This window comes from Lampetra planeri, chromosome 65, assembly GCF_965212315.1.
Source record: "Lampetra planeri chromosome 65, kcLamPlan1.2.h2, whole genome shotgun sequence".
NCBI lineage: Eukaryota > Metazoa > Chordata > Hyperoartia > Petromyzontiformes > Petromyzontidae > Lampetra > Lampetra planeri.
Genome location: NC_136171.1, coordinates 144122 through 163537, shown reverse-complemented (window position 1 = coordinate 163537; position 19416 = coordinate 144122). Strand labels below are relative to the sequence as shown.

Below are 19416 nucleotides of genomic sequence, written 5' to 3'. Positions count from 1 at the left end.
GCATTTTACAGAAGACAAGTCGATGATCAGTGGGCAAATCAGCTCCACGGTAGGTCCTGGTGTCAAGGACATGGGCCCGCATCCGCTGTTCCGTCACTATATAGTCCAGCAGATGTTCTTGTTTGGACCCGGCATGTATCCATGATGTTGTATGGATGCGCCGATGCCGGAACAGCGTTTTGGTAATTACAAGCCCATGGGCTGCACAAAAATCTAGCAGCCTCCTACTGTTGTTATTGAGCTGATCTGGCCCATGACTTCCAATCACTCCAGAGCAGGTGCCAGCATCATGACCAACTCGGACATCGAAGTCACCCAACAAGATGACTATCTAGATTGGAAGCTTTCGTGACTGCAGGAATTATTTTTTGGTTCTTTCGGTAAAGTCACGTAGAAAGAAATGTAATTCAATATTGAATAGACGTTTCGATTGTAACACAAGCAACCATCATCAGCTCCCCCTCTGCCCCAACCCCCCACCCCCCCTCTATTTAAGGCCTCGACACAGAGACGTTGTCTTTCTGTGTGCCTATGTGTGAGTCTCTCTCTGCTTGTGTGTCTGTCTATGTGTCTATGTTTTGTCTCTCTCTCAAATTTAGTTCTACCTGATGACGGTTGCTTGTGTTCCAATCAAAATGTCGTATTCTATTATTTAACTTAATTTCTTTCTACGTGACTTTACGGAAAGAACCAAAGAATAAGATGACTATCCCAAGGGGCCACTTAAGCTAGCACCTGTGCCAGGAGGTCACAGAAGGCATCGGATTCATTGGCCTTGCCTGCATCCCTCCACAGATGTTCGTCTCCGGTGAGGACATTAGTAACCACAACCACCACTCCTCGCCTCTGGTTGATGGGAAGGCGAGCCCAAAGTAGCCTGGGGCTTACAGCTTCAAACACCTCACCATCACGCTCCCTTGATTTTTTGTTCAGTATAAGAGCCACTCCCTGTTGTTTGGCAGTCTTCTGCCCCGAGTAGAGGACTGTCCACCCCTCATGGTGGCAGGAGCTAGAGCCGGTCCACCGGACCTCCTGTATACCACAGAGATCCAGGCGGTACCGGTCCAGCTCCCGACAGAGGAGTGGCAGCCTCTCCTTCGCAGTGAGGGTTTGAACATTCCACGTGGCAACCAGTCGTGTTTTTGTTGTTGTTTCTGGAGAAGCCCCGAGGGTAAGGATTCAATCTCCTGGCTCCGCCAAATGGGGTTGGGCCAGGAGACGTCATAGATGCCTGTCCCCCCGGGGCCTCCGGCAGAAGCTTAATTAAAGTTTTAAATCGTGGTTTAGTGGTAATTAATTGGAGGGGTTACCAGCCCCTCGCACCCATCAAGAGCCCCCATATGGCTGCTGTGGTGGTTACAAACGCCATGAGGGGAAGTGGCCAATCTAAATTGGCACTCCCCCCAGGGCACTGCACACCACAGCGTTGCCGTCCGGCACCAACGAGGTAGGGAGTTGTTTTTGTATACATAGCACATATATACATGCATACGTGTCGTCGGCTGGTTCTTCGCTGGCGAAGATCAGGGAGGAATAGGAGCTCCATGTAGTTGGCCGGCGTGATGGTGGCTATACATGCCGATCCTTGACTTTCAGATTTTGTGTATAGCAGATGGTCCATTTTAACTCTTGACCAGTCAGGGCCAGAGTGGGGAACGTGTCCGTGGTGGTAGTCTTTCTGTGCCTCCGTTTTTCTGTTGAAGCTTTGTGCCTTGTTCAGTCTGCCATTTTAGCTGCTTCCTTGGCTTTCGAGCACCAGCGGTCTTTGTCCACAGCTCTGAGCTCCCAGGTTCAGATGTTGATACCCGCAGCAGTCAGTTGCTGTTTGAGCTGGTCCTTGAAGCGTCTTCGAGGTCCACTCCTGTCTAGCTTCCCATGACACAGCTCGCTGTAGATGACTCTTTTGGGCATCCTATTGTGCTCCATGCGCGAGACGTGGCCGCCAGCCCAGCGTAGCTGACGAAGCAGCAGGATGGATTCCATGCTGGGTGTCTGAGCTCTCTCCAGGACTATGTTGTTTGTGACCAAGTCCTGCCATCTGATGTTCATGATAAAACGCAGGCAGAGCTGGTGAAAACGCTCCAGCAGTCTAAGCTGTTTCCTGTACAGGACCCAGGATTCTGAGCTGTATAGAAGGGTGGTTACTACAACTGCCTGTATACCTGTATTTTTGTGGTGAGAAGTGAGTGGCTCTGCCAGATGTGCTTATGGAGCCTGCCAAAGGAGCAGTTTGCCTTGGCAAGTCTGTCAATGTCCTTGGTGATGGATTAGTTGTTGGATATTATGCTGCTCAGGTAATGTGAACTGTTCCACTGTGTTGAGATGGGTGTTATCGATGGTGATTTATGGTGTGGTGTACACTCCACGAGGTGGGGGCTGGTATAACACCTCTGTTTTCTTGAAGCTGATGGTCAGGCCAAAAGCATTATCCTCCTCAGTGAAAGTTCACAACGAGCTTTAGGGCCTTTTCCGTGTGTGCAAGAAGTGCGCAGTCATCTGCAAAGAGCAGTTCCAGAACATGTTGCTCCGTGGTCTTGGTCTTGGCAAAGGGATACAGAAGATTGAAAAGACTGCCATTGGTCCGGAATCGGATGTAGAGGCCTTCTGCCAGCTCCTCCTTTGCCTCCTGGAACATCAGGCTGAAGAATATGGAAAAAAAGTGTAGGTGCCAGCACGCAACCTGTCCGAGAGGCTTCCATTATGTTTTACCCAGCCTTTCTGTCCGACGCGTAGTTGCTGCACGATGCTACGGAACTTGGGGGGTGGGGGGGGCAGCCCAGTTTGGACAGTATTCTCCAGAGACCATCACGACTGACTGTGTCAAAAGCCTTATTCAGGCAATGAATGCAGCATAGAGGCCCATGTTCTGTTCCCTGCACTTTTCTTGTAACTGCCTCAGGAGAAAAAACATGTCTACTGTTCCCCTCCCTGACCTGAAGCCGCACTGGCTTTCAGGGAGGACTTCTTCAGTAATGGTGGGCACTAATCTGTCTAGTAGGACCCTGGCCAGAATTTTGCCTGCGATAGAGATAAGCAGTCAGATTTCACCCCATTGTTCTTGTATAGGGAGACGATAACTATATCCCGGAGATCTTGGGGTAATGCTCCCTTCTTCTCCCAGCAAGATGAAAAAAGGTCTGTGAGGCTGTCCAGAAGTGCATCTCCTCCCTCCGTGTACATTTAGGCTGGGATCCCATCGATACCAGGCGCCTTGTGCGATTTAAGTTTATTGATGACAGATGCAATCTCTGCCCGTGTTGGTGGTGTGTCCAGTTCAGTCCTCACTTCACGCTGTTGGATCTTGGCTTTGGATGCTTCTTGGACTGTCCGCTTATCTGCGAAGAGACTGCTAAAGTGTTGTGCCATCTGATGATCTTCAAGGGGCCTGTGTCTGGTGCAAGGGTCCATACACTGAACGTAGGGCTTCATAGAATGATTGTGTCCCCCATGTCTGCATACAGCTGTGTCCTTTCTGCAAGGTCTGTCCACCAGTTGTTTTTGAGGACTCTCAGATTTGTTTGCAAGGTTTTGCACGCAGCGGTGTTATGCAGCTTTTGTGACTTGGTCATTGGGACAGGCAAGAAGTCTGGAATGACACGGCGGTATAGTCTGGAGGAGTGATTCGATTTCCGGATCGTTCTCATCGAACAAATCTTTGTTTCCCTGTTGAGAAGCCAACCACCTCTGCAGCTGTGTCCTGAAGAGCCGTTTATAGACATTTACACTGCTCGTCAGGGTCTGCATCCATGCCTGAGTCTTGATGTTCACGGAGCCTGGTCTTGAGCTTCTTCTGGAATTCCTCCCTTAACAGGGGGAGCTTCTCTACTTGGAACTTTTGGGGTGAAGACCTTTCTTGGGTGGTGGTTTGATCCTGAGGGTGATCAATCTGTGGTCTGTATAGCAGTCAGCGCTGGGCATGACTATGGTATGTAGGATGTCCCTTGCGTCCTGTTCGCGTGCAGGGATGTAATCCAGTAGTTGCCAATGCTTTGAGCGCGGATGTCTCCATGTGGTCTTATATCTAGATTTTTGTTTGAACAATGTGTATGTTATGCAAAGATTGTGTTCTGTGCATAGCTCTAGTAGCATACGATCATTGTCGTTGCAGTTTCCAAATCCATGCTTTCCAAGGGCCCCCCACCAGAGGTCATGGTTCTGACCGACTCTTGCGTTGAAGTCTCCCATCACAAGAAGCTTATCTTTGCTGTCAACCCCCCCAGAGAAGAGTTCCGAGGACATGATAAAATTATTCCTTGCGACTTGATCAGCCTGTAAGGTTGGTGAATATACACTGATTATGTTGGCAAATTGGTTACCCTGGATGGGCAGTCGTAGAGACATCAGGCGGTCTCTGAATGGCCAATTGGAAGGCTCAGGGGATTGCCAGCGATGATGTTCTTCATGAGGCCAATGCCTGATAGGCATCTCCTCTCTGGCTTTCCCTGAACAGAAACGGTTGTAGCCCTGTGTTCAGTAAGGGATCCCTGCTCTGGAAAGTGAACTTCGCTGAGTGCTGCGATGTCAATGTCAAGTTTGGCAAGCTCCCTTGCCACGAGAGCCGAGTATCTTTGTGGTCGGTTCTTTTTATCCGAGTCCATCATTGTGTAATAAAGGACTCGACCACTGTGTCTGTCTTCGTTGTCCTTTATTCGGGTTCTTTACACTTGTCCCACACGGCTCTCTCAGAGACTCCCCGCTTGGCAGCTCGATGCTGCCGTCGCTCCCGTAGCCTCTCACTCCACTCCGATGCAGCTCCGCTGCTGATCTCCTCGTGCAGGCCTCCGGCTGCCCTCACTGCAGCCTCACCCGGCTCCCCGTTCCTCCGTGCTCGGTCACCGCTGGCCGACGGTGCCGAGTCTTATCCTGTGTGTGTGGCGATCTCGCCACCCTCCAACCTCCGCCCTGCGTGGCCTCACTCTATCTCTGTCTCCAACTCTCCCCCTTCTCTTCCGGTTTCTCCCCCTTAAGACTTGATCCCTCTCTCCCACGTGACCTAACTCCTCCCCCCGTGACGTCATATCCGCGAGGCCGTTTACGCCCGCATTACAATTGTGCAAATGTTCCAGCATGCAAATTGAGAAGTTTTATTTTTATTTCTTTCTGACCATGTAAAGAGATGCCCGTTGGCCGCGGTAAGCCAACCGGGTGAGTTGAGGCAAGCTTTGTTTAGGCCACTTTTCTAGGCCTCTCTCCACCAGCAGCAAGCAGTGCTGTCCCTAGAAAAGGATGTATGATGTTGTTGCCTCCAGTCAACAGTCAAATGACCAAAACGGCCGAGCCGCCTACATGCAGGTTTAAAGCTGCGGCTGCCAGTGTCATCTTGAACCTACCGTTTTTGCCTCTCCCATCGCTGTAGAACTTTACTTGTCCTCCCGCCTTAGCTAGAGTTTGTTTCAAGTGCAGATCAGCTCGCGCACACCAATTCCAATCTATGGCTCGTGATTACTCCACAGTGGCTCAGCGAGCTAAGATGACTATGGGAACCACACAACTGTAGGTTTTAATTTGGAGTGGCCTTCTCCTAGGTGAGTTGCCGCATCAAGCTATAAAGGCCCCACTTGCCCAGGGGGGGTACTGGGAATTATTCGATTGTACTTTGTCTGGGACCTCCCCCTCGACCTTACCACCATAGGTTTACCCAGCCAGGAGTATAACTCCCGACGGCTTCACTCTCAGAATCATTGGAACACACATGCCTTTCCACCACATCAAGGTGACAATCCTTGGAAACGCATGTGTGTACACACAGCATGTGTATACAGAATTAGAATCATGTGCAGAGGTTGTGTTGTGTGAAGTGTGCAGCTACCTGAATACAAAAACAAAGATGCCCCGTGAAGTCGTTAACAGACTGTTGGGGCAAGTAATGTTCACGAGCACCTGTGAAGGCCGGCACGGCACACGAGGGTGGTGGTGGGCAGCACCACATCCGAACACCTTTGTCTACCTTGTAGCAACGTTTACACATCTCACTAGGTACTAATTTGAGGCTGATTCGACCTAGGGGAGGCCCATGACCGGTTAAAATATTCGCCACTTACTGTATGTGCCCAGATGTGTTTGCGTGTGTCTGTGTACCAAGGTGTATGCAGGTGTGTGCATGTTTAGGTGTTTACATGCGTATAGGTGTATGCCCAGGTTTGTGTATGCGTGTCTATCTGTAACTAGGTGCGTATCTCTGTTTTGTGTGCGTCACCTCGCAGGTGCGTTTCTGCTGCTCGAGGGTGTCCTTGGGTAGCCGCTTGCGTTCCACCTCCATGGAGAGCCCTACCATGTACTCACGGCAGATTCCCACCAGCTGCTGGGCCTGAGCAGCACAACAGTGACACACACAAACGTGAATTTACATACACAAGCAACTCACACAGAGACAAATATCCCTCATGTAGCCTTTAACAGGGTGTTGGGGCAAGTGTTGTAAACTAAAAACAATATTTTAATTTACCAGGTAAGACCCACTGAGCTATGTAGCTTTTTTTCAGAAGTGACCTGGCAACACATTATAGCTCAACGACGTTGCTTTTCAAGTGGACACTTATAGCAGCCAAAAAATCGAAACGTATGTTTCTTAATGTGGAGGGAAAAACCAGAAGACCCAGAGAAATTCAACATTAGGATCTGGTTCGATCCGACAACCTCCTGCATACCAGGTGAAGTAGTTAACATCTCGCCACCGTGGCGAGATGTTAACTAGGTGCTAATATAAGAGAGTAGCACCTATGAAGGCCATTACGGTACACCTATGAGGGGGTGATGTGGGCAGTACTGCCACATAATGATGTTTTTACACGGTGCAAAAGGTACTCAATTAAGGCTGAATCGACCTCAGGGAGGACCAGGACCAGATCAGATATTCACCACCGATGTTGTCAGTGAGCAGGAATCGAACTCAGGTTGCCAGATTCGAAAAGACAAAGATCCCCCATGTATCCTCAACAGACTGTTAGGACAAGTGCTGTTAGCGAGCACCTACAGAGGGAGTGGGTGGCCAGCACCATGCCCGGCATCCATTGTCTTCCCAGTGGTGATGTTTACACACTGCACCAGTTACTCATTTGAGGCTGAGTCGACTGAGGGGAGGCCCAGGACCGATTCAAATAATCATCACTGGTGTTGGCCGTGAGCGGAAATTGGACTCGGGTCACCGGGTCCATAGCGCAGCGCGCTAACCGTTAACCTCGCACACTCAGTCACACACACTCTCATGCAAAAGTCTCACAAACACTCACAGCCTTCCCCCCACCCGCATGGCCTCTCCATCTCTCCGCACGCGCAAACGCACCTCGGCGATCTCCTGCTTATTGTCCACCACGAGGAGTGGCACGGACAGCAGCACGGAGCGGAATCGCTCCAGCGCTTCCTCAAACTTGCCGGCCGTGGTGAGCTGGTAGCAGGCCTGCAGGCGTGCAATCAGCTCTGCCAGGCGTACCCCCACCGCGGGCAGGCCCCCACGCGCACCCGCGTCCTTCCTGCAGCAGTGGCGGTAGTGGCATCATCATCATCATCATCACCACCGCCACCACTGTGATCAGTGGTTGAGGCAGCAGCATTATCACCATCGCCATTGCGATCAGCGGCAGAGGCAGCAGCAGCATTAGCAACGGCATAGTCGTCATAAATATCAGTAGCAGCATCATCACCACCAGTGCGATCAACAGCAGCAGCACCAGTTGCAGCAGCGGCATCATTATCAGTACAAATGGCAGCAGCATCAATGTCATCAGCAGCATCATCAATACTAATAGCATCGTCAGCACTAACAGCAGCATAAACATCAATACTAGTAGCAATAACATCGTCATCATCATCGCGAACAGCAGCAGCAAAAGCAGGAGCAGCTTCTGCATTGCTTTAGCATCGCGTTCCCACCGTGTTGGCAGCTCTCCCCTCGCCCGCCATACCAGTTGCGGTGCGGGTGGCCCTGCAGGGGCGGCAGCGAGGGCAAGCCCTGGTGCGCAGTGCGCCCACGCGACAGAGTCTGCATGAACAGAGGCTTGTACGGCCCGAAAGCCACCACCCCGACCTGGTCGTGCAATAGCTGCAGCACGCGAGAGAGCACAAACAGAGAGGCAGACAAGGATCCTCCATATAGCCTCAACAGACTGTTGGGGGCAAGTGCGGTTAGCAAGCAGTCCCTATGAACGAGGGGGTGGATTGCCAGCACCATGCCCGGCCGCCTTCGTCTTCCCAGTGACAATGTATTAACACAAAAAAACAAACGTACTCATTTAAGGCTGAATCGACCTAGGGGGGGCCCAGGACCAGTTCAGATAATTGTTGTCACCGGTGTTGGCCGTGAGCGGGAATCTAACTCGGGTCCGCCAGGTCCGTAGTGCAGCACGCTAACTGCTACGCCACCGCTCCCCACGCGTGGTCACAAACGCGGCACACACAGTCCATGCCGCCTGCACTTGGTTTTACGTGCCATCAAGAAGGGCTATTGCCTGAAAATTCACCTATTTTAAATTTATACTAGCAGGAAGTACCCGGCTTTGCCCGGGGGAAAAATATATTTAAAAACATATACATACACAAATACTAAGGTATTATAAAAGCCCGGCGTTCCATTTGTCTGTCAACAAAATTCTGAGCCTTTCAGAAGTCCTGAATTAAAAAAAAGTTCTAGAAAATGGGGGTAAAAAACTGATTTAAAAGGTTCCAAATGTTTTCGACCCCCCCCCACCCAATTTTTATTTTATTTAATAGGCATATACAGTATACCTACACAGCCTACATACAATAGAATAAGTTGTATCTAGTGACTCTACAGTAGTATCTACTGACTCTACAGTAGTAACGACTGGCTCTAAAATAGTGTCTACTGACTCTATAGTAGTAACTGCACACATTGGGGTAGGGGGGGGAGAAGAGGACATCACGCTGTTCAGGATTTTCCTCAGCCTGTGCTTCTGCTGCAGTAACTGTGCAATCTCTGGCTTGTTTTGTTTGATGCACGCTGCTCTGTAGTCCTCAGCCTGTGCTGCTGCGGTGCCTTCGTTGTTTGTTTGCTGTTGAGACAGCTGCTGCACCTCCACTGTTTGTTTTGCGCGCCACAGTGCCACCATTCTCTTTGGTTTGTTTTGGAGAGGCATTTTATCTTGTAAACAAAATAACCAACAAGTCTTTAATGCCAAAGAACCTCCCTCCCGTCCCTGCTCAGCAATCTTTTTTGTGTTGCTAGGGGCAACCGCGAGTCACATTCCGCGCATGTGCAGATGCACGCTTTGGCGTGCCCTCACAGTTATCATTAGGATCAGAGTACATTGTTACAAAGTGTGATTTTCTTCGTTTAGATTGGACCAAGGGCAAAAACAAATAGCAAGTGTTCGTTTGGGGGCTTAGTTTGTTGTATCTGTGTACTTGAAACGTAAACAAAATAGTCTGTCAATTAAGAGCTTTACAAGGCCCATACAGAGAGAGAGACAGACAAAAAATGACTTTTAAAAGGTAAGATATTCCTTCTAAGGCCACACTCCCGTGATCACACACGGTGTTGTTGTAGTTTGTTGTTACTGATGCGGAAGGTGTTGGGGTTCGTTTTGTTGTTGATGATTGTGAGGGGTGAGTGGAGGGGGGCTGTACTCACCCGCATGGCCGTCTCGAAGGAACCGGCGAGGATGTGGTCCACGGGCAGCTGTGAGTTTGTGCACCAGACCTGGAAGGCAACACAAGATACACACAAACATACACAGAACAGACACACAGATAGACGCAGACACACACCACAGATACACATACACGCACACAGACGCATGCACACACAAGACAAAGACACAACAGGGAGAGGATCAGTGTACATGACCCCACAAAGATCCCCCATGTAGCCTTTAACAGACTGTCGAGGCAAATGTATGTAAATCTGAACTTCTTTTACACGGTACGCAGCAATTGTGCTAATCAAAAGTGCTGTTAGCGAGAAGCACCTATAGAGGCCATCACAGCACATGTGAGGATGGGTGGCCAGCACCACACCCAGCTGCCTGGTGCCCGTGGACCACACCTGGTGCTCAGTTGAGGAAGCCCAGGAAGGTTCAGAAATTCGTCACCGATGTTGGCTGCGAGCGGGAATCGAACTCAGGTTGCCAGGTTCAGAGTGCAGTGCAGGGCTAACCACTGCGCCACCGCTTCCCCACACAGGCACATACACGTTGCCTGTGTAGTGACAGAGAAAGGTCACTACTGTGTCGGCCCGTACGAAGGCTGGGGGCCCCAAGGGGGTGCCTGGGGGGTCACGTGGTGGAGGGATCCGAACCCTCCCAGAGGTGGGGGAAGTGAGGCGTGTCCTGGGAAGGGAGGCGTGGCCTGAAGAGAGCCAGCCACGCCGGGGCGGAGCCAGCCACGCCAAACCAAATATAAGCGTGGTGTGAACGCAGAGCGAGGCTGCTGTGGACTGTACTCCAAGGTGAAGACATCTTCGGTCGTCAAGTCCCGAGTCGTCGTCCTGGGCCAGGCAGGCCGTTGCCTGCCTGGTCCAGTCTGTGTCGTGTTCCAGAGTGTTAGTGAGTTGAGGAAGGTGGTCACCACCTCATGTAGAGTGTTATATTATTTACCGTTTAATAAATAGTGTTGCCTCCTAGTTGTGTGTGTGTGCACCTAATTCGGTCTTACTACATTTGGTGTAGAAGTGGTCATCGAACTTTCGCTGATTAATTTGAAGAAGCTGTACCCTTCGCTGCCATGGTGTAAAAGCTGGCAGCGAAGTGCAAGACCCAACCGGAGGTGCGGATGGAGGGTGTGGGTTGCACCTGGCCTCTCCCTGCGACGACCACGGAGTCTGGGGCCCCGGTGATGTGCCCCGGGGGATGGGCGACTGCAGCCTGCATGGGAGGAGGCTGCGAGCCCGGGCTGATCGCCATCGACGGCGAGTTGGAGCGACGTCGCTCGTCAACTCGACCAGCTGCTGGTGGCAAGGGAGTGGCCGGGTGTGGTGAGTGATGGCGAAATTGCAAGATGACGCAGCTGTGGCGTTCGCGCCGTTTCGGCGGTGCCGGCGTTCCTGCATTTCACTGCGGCGGCGTTCCCGCCAGTTTCACAGCGCCGGCGTTCCCGCCATTTGCACCATGCCGGGGGTTTCCCGCCACTTCAACGTGCCGGCGTTCCCGCCATTTCAACGTGTGGGCGTTCCCGCACTTCCCACAGCGGCGTTCCCGCCATTTTCACCGTGGCAGTGTTTTCGCGATGGCGGCGTTCCCGCCTTTTGCGCCTTGTGTGCTGCGCCGGCCTGGCGGCGCGCCGCTGCAGCCCTGTGATTACGGGCCTCCCTCCCCACATTGAAGTAAGAAGAGCGGGGGAGGGCATCGGTGGTGAGAGCGAGAGGGGCCCGTGATTGAAGAGAGGGTTTCGACGTTGGAGACACTGCTGGGAGGGACTTTTTCAGTTTGACTCTCCGGTTTTGTGTTCCTCGCGGACGGTTAAATACGGCGTCGAGATCGGTATCTTCTGGGTGTAGTTAATGATTAATTCGTTGTTGGTGTCCCGAGCTCCGTTGATATGCTGTAGGTTGCCGTGTTAACGACTCGTGTTGTTACATCGTTTTGTTGCGAAATCGCCATTGTTATTGTGTATACTGTATGGAGTTTCGCTCGTGATTGTCACGTGTAACTGTAAGAAACTTTGATCGTCACTGTTGCCAAGGTACAGACCGTATGGAGCTTTGCTTGGAATTGTTAACAGTGTAGGGAATGTTGGCTACTTGCTTGTGATTATTTACTATGTTCGGATTGTCTGGAGTATTGATTGTGTGTGTTGCCATGTGGGGACTGGATGGAGCATTGCGCCAAATGATTCACTGTACGAATTTCATATACTGCATATACTGTATTAATCAATTTGGCGATTCTTGGGGTTTGTGTATAGTTTTTTTGCTCTCAAAATTCGAATGCCCTGAGTCCCATGGTTAATGTTGAAGGAGATTTTGAAATGACAGGTTCGATTTGTTTCAAACTCACTGGTTGGTTCCTGTCCGTTGTTGCACAGATGATGTCTTTTGTGCGAGAATGCTCCTTGTGTTCTACATGGATCGGGGGTGCATTTCCGTTAATTGCCGTCAAATTGCGTTGCTCTCCACTCGGTTGGTACAGCTGCATGCTGCAATGCGAGTCTCGGAGACGATGTGTACGGATACGGGATGTGAGGTGTATTGTTGTGACCCATTGAATATTCGGGATCGTCACAAATTGTGCGTACCTGTTCGGCATTGGATCAGTTCTGTGGGGGATCATAATTCAAATTGTATGTGTTGTGATGGTGTTAAATTGCGATGGTGACATGCGGCCAGGGATTTGGAATTGTGCTGCTGGCTGTCACCTATCTTGGGGCGCAGGTCCTGACCAGGATGGCCCAGTGAGTGTTGCGTGTCTAACATGAACGTTGTGGTCCCGTCATGCAATGGCTGACGGCTTGACCTGACAGCCCGGAGATTGAAACACTCCGTGGCATGTCTAGCCTAGTGGGCTGTGCGCTCACATGGCTCGGAGAGTGTGGTCCCGTCATGCTGTGTCTGACAGCTTGACCTGACAGCCCGGAGATCGAGACACTCCGTGGCTTGTCTAGCCTAGTGGGCTGTGCGCTCACATGGCTCAGAGAGGGTGGTCCCGTCATGCTGTCTGACAGCTTGACCTGACAGCCCGGAGATCGAGACACTCCGTGGCTTGTCTAGCCTAATGGGCTGTGCGCTCACATGGCTCAGAGAGTGTGGTCCCGTCATGCTGTCTGACAGCTTGACCTGACAGCCCGGAGATCGAGACACTCCGTGGCTTGTCTAGCCAAGTGGGCTGTGCGCTCACATGGCTCCGAGAGTGTGGTCCCGTCATGCAATGGCTGACGGCTTGACCTGACAGCCCGGAGATCGAGACACTCTGTGGCTTGTCTAGCCTTGTGGGCTGTGCGCTCACATGGCTCAGAGAGTGTGGTCCCGTCATGCTATGGCTGACAGCTTGACCTGACGGCTCGGAGGTTGAGACCCTCCGAGGCGCGTTGAAACAGTGGGCTGGAGATTCGTAAGGTTCAGGTGGAGTTGTCCTGTTACGTTGAGACTGTATCCCTCAGTTGTTAGGGTGCATGTTGTGCAGTGAGTGAACGATGGGTCGTTCCAGCTCGGTCGGTACAGCTATATGCTGCGATGCGAGTCTTGGAGAGAGACTGGGTTAAAATCCCACCGATATGGCCGACGCGTGCTGCTGGTTGTGACGCCGCGTCGGAAAGGCGGTGGGGTGGTAACATGAAAATTCCCCCCCGATATGGCCGACGCGTGCTACTGGTTGTGACGCCACGTCGGAAAGGCGGGGGGGGTGCTAACGGGTGACTGTCATTGCATGCGTGATTCTAACGGGGGGGGGGGCTGTGCTGGAGCGTAAGTGGGTTAGCCAGTTTTCATGTATATTTGTTGTTAATTCCCCATTTTCTATGCGGTTCCCTTTTACCCTCGTCGATTCTGTATATATTACGTGATTGTATTTCTTATCGGTCGCCGGTCATTTATTGATGTTGTTGGTTCGGAGGCACACCTTTTCGATGTTTCACAGTTGTGTTACAGCCGGGGACGGCTGTGTGTTTATACAGGGGGGGGTGATGTAGTGACAGAGAAAGGTCACTACTGTGTCGGCCCGTACGAAGGCTGGGGGCCCCAAGGGGGTGCCTGGGGGGTCACGTGGTGGAGGGATCCGGACCCTCCCAGAGGTGGGGGAAGTGAGGCGTGTCCTGGGAAGGGAGGCGTGGCCTGAAGAGAGCCAGCCACGCCGGGGCGGAGCCAGCCACGCCAAACCAAATATAAGCGTGGTGTGAACGCAGAGCGAGGCTGCTGTGGACTGTACTCCAAGGTGAAGACATCTTCGGTCGTCAAGTCCCGAGTCGTCGTCCTGGGCCAGGCAGGCCGTTGCCTGCCTGGTCCAGTCTGTGTCGTGTTCCAGAGTGTTAGTGAGTTGAGGAAGGTGGTCACCACCTCATGTAGAGTGTTATATTATTTACCGTTTAATAAATAGTGTTGCCTCCTAGTTGCGTGTGTGTGCACCTAATTCGGTCTTACTACACCTGTATAGCCACATATACTGCTGGAACCAGCGATGTCAGGCTGTGCATGTAGCATTGTGTTGGATTGCGCTGCTTGGATCTGTATTTAGTTATTTGTGTGTGTGTGTGTGGGACACACCTGGCTCTGGTTGGTTCCTTTAGTCGGAGGAACGAAGAATCCCTCTTCTCCGCCGGTGAGAGGTCCAGACGGCACATCCTATACACAACATCGAAGGGTTATCTAAACTATAACTATATAACTCTTTTTTCAGAAGCCATTTGTGGCCAGGTCGGTTTTACAGAAGCGTCATGGCCACGAATGGAATTCCAACGAGCGGCTGATCATATGAAAATGAAAAGTAGCCAAATGCTCTAAACGCATGTTGATTCTAAACGTGGAGGGAAAATCCGGAGGACCCAGATAAAAATCCACGCGACCATGGGGAGAACATGCAAACTCCAAATATAGACACGTCAGGGTCAGGTTCGAACACACCTCCTGCATACCAGGCCAGATAGTTAACATCTCTCCACCGCGGCATCCGATAATCTCCCTATCACTTCCTTCTGGCAAACCCTGGCAGCTGTTCCACATTTGACACCACCTAACCCCCAAGGTCTGCTTTCACAGTCCCATCAATGCTAACCGTCTGGCTTTAGGTCTTCCCCTTGTTACACAGGTGACACGTCCTTTCAAGGACATCTCGGAGTCTCATCATGAACATCACCACCAATCTGGCTTTAAGTTCTTTCCCTCCTTCAAGGACCAGTTTCAGAGCCGTATTCTTAAGTCATGGCTCAGCTCTGGCTTGGCTTCCAATTCTCAGGACTCCGCTCAGGCTTGGGCCACCACCGCTCTTCAGCTGATATCAAAGACGTGCGAGTGAGCGTCTCAGGCTTAACCGTGGCTCGGGGCTCAGGCTCAGCCTCATGGAAATCCTGAGCATGGCTGGGACCCACCACGGCTCAGAGCTGGCTCGGAAAGTTAAGCGTGCGATAGTTTTGCGATAGTTTTGAGCTAACAGCTCAGTTGAGACAGCCGAGCTGTGATGAAAAATGTGGGCCTAAAGAGTCTCAAAATCATCAACACCACCATGACCACCGTGTGGCTTTAGGGCTTCTTTTTCCATTGGTCACCAACCTCTGGGTGGCACTTCAATGCCAGTCTCCGTGACCTGCCCTTATCCTCCACCTTCCACGCTGTGTCCCACCCATCTCAACCTCCTTTTCCACCCGACATACCTTGTCCCACTCATCACTACCTCCTCCTCCTGTTCCCAACCTCAAAGTTGCCTACCCCATCCTCCTCCACTCCTACCCACCGTGTCCAACCCATCACTACCTCCTCCTCCTCCTGTTCCCAACCTCCAAGTTGCTTACCCCATTCACGGATATTACATCAATCTGATCTCTGCCTCTCTGATCCTGCATCACCCACCAGGTCGGGGGGCAGCTCCAGGTCCTCGTCCACGTCCCAGCCGCCGCCCTCCTCAGCCGCCTTTACTGCCGCGTCATCTCCGGTGCCCTCCACTGCGTCCGCAAAGCCCTCTGCGGGAAAAAGAGTTGCCCGCTTGCTCTCTCACTCGCTCGGCGGTGGTGGTGGCTGTGATTGTGGTGGCAGGTGATGATTGGTGGTAGTCGTGGTGATGATGTTGGCAGGGGTGGTAGCGAGTGATGATGATGGCGATACTGCTGGTGGTGGCGGTAGAAGTGGTGGTGGTGGCGGTAGTAGTGGTTGGGCAGATGCGCTAAGTAATTGGCAAGTATCCTATGAGCCACGAGGGTTGCACCGTGGGAAGTGTCCATCCCGTACCTTCGTCCAGCACCAGCTCCGCGTCATCACCCCAGCCCTCGCCACCGCCCACCTCCATGTCCAGGTCAGCAGCCATCTGTCCTGCCTTGCCTACTCACAAAGATTCCCCGAAAGCAAGTGCTGTTAGCGAGCACTATGCAGACCGGCACGGCACATGAAGGTGTTGGTTTACCAGCACCATGCCCGGCAGCCTTTGTCTCGACAGTGCTGATTGTTTTACACACACTGCACTGGGTATTATTTAAGGTGAAGACGACCTAGGGGAGACTCCAAAATTGGTTCAAATATTCGCTGCCATGGATGTTGGCCGTGAGCGGGAATAGAGTTCACCGCACAGCGCAACACAAACCACTGCACAACCACTCCCTACAGGTACATGCATTTAAAAGACAAAGATCTCCCGTATAGCTTTAACAGACTGTTGGGGCAAGTGTTATTAGCGAGCACCTAAGGAACATGCAAAGACAAAGATTCCCCGTATATAGCCTTAACCGACTGTTAGGGCAAGTGCTGTTAGCGAGCACCTATTAAGGCCGGAACTGTACACGAGGGGGTGGGTGACTAGCACCACGCCCAACTGCCTTTGTCTCCCTAGTGACGATTTTTACACACCACACCAGGTACTCATTTGAGGCTGAGTCGACCTAGGGGAGGCCCATAAACGGTTCAAACAATCGCCACTGGTGTTGGCCATCAGTGGGAATCGAACTCGAGTCACCAGGTTCAGTTAAGCACCTAACGCGCATACACACACACACTGGTGTTAATTTACACCCGTGTACATTCACACATGTATCTCCGTATCCTATGTATCATTGTATCTCAGTGTCTGCCTCAGCGTGTCAGAATCCTGTGTCCCCTTTCTGTCTTTGTGTCTCAGTGTCCTGTATTCCAGTGCCCCTGTTGCAGTGTCTGGTATCTCAGCGTCCCCTTGTCTCAGTATTTCGCATTTAAGTGTCACATCGTGTCCCGGTGTCCTGCATGTCGGTGTCTCCATCATGTCTCGGTGTTCCTGTACATATAGGTGTCTCATCGTGTCTCTGTGTCATCTCCGTGCATCTCTGCATCGCGTGTCCCACGTATGTCCACACCCTTGGCAGCCATGGCGCCCTCGAAGAATCCCTTGGAAACGGTGAGGAGCGGCCAGTTCGTGTCCAGTGGCATCACGGGGGGCGGCGGCTGCAGCAGCACGGCATCTGCATTCACCTCCGGCAGCTGCACGCGACGCAGGCCGCGTCATTACACATGGCGTCACACATATCAAATAAAGATCTCCCGTGTAGCTTTAACACTGTTGGGGCAAGTGCTGTTAGCGAGCACCTATGAAGGCCAGCACAGCACACGAGGGGGTGGGTGGCCAACACCACGCCCAACAACCTTTGTCTCCCCAGTGGTGCTGTTCTTACACACTGCACCAGGTACTCATTTGAGGCTGAGTCGACCAAAGGGAGGCCCAGGACCGGTTCAGAAAATCGTCACTGGTATTGGCCGTGAGCGGGAATCAAACTTGGGCCGCCAGGTTAGTCGCACAGCGTGCTAACCACTACACTACCGCTCCTCATGCGTCACACACATCACACACGGCGTCACACACATCACATACGGTGTGAGGCTTTCCTGGGTAAACGAGTGGAATAATAATAAGAATTTTAATGCATTTTATTATATTCCTGGTAATGATGGTAATATGTTCAGAAGCTAAATGCCAATGTTGAGCTCTGCTGCTAGCCACGAGAGCGTTTCAGAGGAGAAAGTTCGTGTAGTTTTGTTGTTACTCCTCCATTACAGAAGTGCAGACAACAGTAGTTTACTACGTGGTCCACAGTTTGGGACTTTGTGATGCAAGGCCACAGCCGCACCACTGTGGCTCCGATGATGCAATCGATGGTTACGCCATCAGTGTCTTCTTGGAGGTGGAATGCCAAAGGCAGGAGGGTGTACGATTATGTTTGGGTGTCTGATGATGTATTTTTATTTTGGGATGTCCACATTGTGTTAAGCTGTTTTCAGAGCAACAGCATTCTTCCGGATACGGGTGGTGTGATTCTCAGATGGTGACAGCGTGAATCACACAAGTGGGCGGCAGAGGGGAGGGAATTGGGACTGGAGTCTGTGGTGAGGCACACTCAATGGACACTCTCGCTCTCAAGAGCGCTCTCCTGATAAATCCTCACCGTCTCCTTCTCCAGGTCGAACTGGGCCTTCAGGCCGTCCGCCTCCTCGTCCAGGCCATGCGTGGCGGCCGTCAGGTACGCCAGGGACTCTGCGTGTGGCACACACAAACAGCAGAGCAAGATCCCCCACATAGCCTTCGACAGACTGTTGAAGCAAGTTCTGTTTGGCCAGGTGGCGGTGACTACGCATGCCCTGTATTCCAGCGCTGAGGTGGTTCGCCACAATGATGCTGTGAAACTCCCTTCCCATCAGGGTCAAGGAGGAGCCGGACATTGGCCTGCCAGAATGAGGCAGTACAGCAATCAGGCGGACTCCACCTGTGCCGTCTGTACGGGTACGCTGATTTCCACCCACGTGTCAAACACTTATTAAGTGGCCGATAACACATTAATAAAGGGTCTCCATAAAGTCCCTATCTATTTTTCTGAAATCAAAGCAATTTAGGATAAATTTCGCAAGAATAATAACACTGGTCAACACACTTTTTCTGGCATAAGGTATTCCAACGGTTTGAAGGTAATTTTGGGGTGCCGATTCCAAATCTGGCATCAGTGTTTGTCTATCACATCAGGTTTTTGAGATATCAAATATTGCATTTTCAATAAAAACTGCAAATTTATGCTCATATACGAATAGCTAAACAGACATCCATACAAGAATAAGATAAGATACAATATACAATAATGAAACAAACATTTAATGAGCCGTAGCACAGTTGTGAGAGTGACTGCATATCAATGTGAGTGAATGCATATTATCATGTAAGAATTGAATTGTGAAGATAAGAAAAATATGTACAAAAAGGTCATTCACAATAGTGATGTTACATCTGCATAAACGACCTCTTCTTTGACGATCTCCGATGTACAGCTTGTCAAGGACCAGCAGTAATCTGCCACCATGTTTGAGTCCCATCGGCCTTGGTAACGTTCTTCCATAACTTTAATGTCTTGATGAAAGCGTTCACCTTGCTCTTCGCTCACGTGACCCATGTTCTCTGGAAACTGGGCCAAGTGACTATGTAAGTAGTGAACCTTGATGCTCATTCTACATCCAAGTGCTTGGAAACTCAAGAGCAGCTCCTCCACAAGCTCTCGATAGTTGTCCGCTTTCCTGTTCCCAAGGAAATTCCGCACCACATCAGAGAATGCATTCCAAGCTCTAGCCTCTGCCGCAGTCATTGTTGTAACAAAGTGTGGATCCCTGATGAGTGCTCTTATTTGAGGGCCATCAAATATTCCTGCCTTTTACTTCTCGGCACTGAGACTTGAAAAGGTTGAACATATATAGCTGAAGCAGTCTCCAGTGTGATCAAGAGCTTTGACAAATTGCTTCATTAACCCAAGTTTTATGTGCAGTGGGGGAAATACAATTTTATTCCTATCAACCAGAGGCTCATTCTTGATGTTCTTGTCACCAGG

At 51.2% G+C, this 19416-nt stretch overlaps 1 protein-coding gene across 1 annotated transcript in view; it reads right to left on the bottom strand.

Moving 5' to 3' along the window:
• The window catches only part of COPA (coat protein complex I subunit alpha), a 79763-nt gene that overhangs the window by 10929 nt on the left and 49418 nt on the right, over positions 1-19416 (bottom strand). The window contains exons 22-30 of the mRNA XM_078619887.1: positions 17995-18083; positions 16912-17035; positions 15821-15910; positions 15446-15555; positions 14147-14224; positions 9587-9655; positions 7902-8038; positions 7283-7469; positions 6197-6307 (exon numbers count right to left, since the gene is read on the bottom strand). Of these exons, the coding sequence (XP_078476013.1) occupies positions 6197-6307; positions 7283-7469; positions 7902-8038; positions 9587-9655; positions 14147-14224; positions 15446-15555; positions 15821-15910; positions 16912-17035; positions 17995-18083 (995 nt within the window). The remainder of the gene's footprint in view (positions 1-6196; positions 6308-7282; positions 7470-7901; positions 8039-9586; positions 9656-14146; positions 14225-15445; positions 15556-15820; positions 15911-16911; positions 17036-17994; positions 18084-19416) is intronic.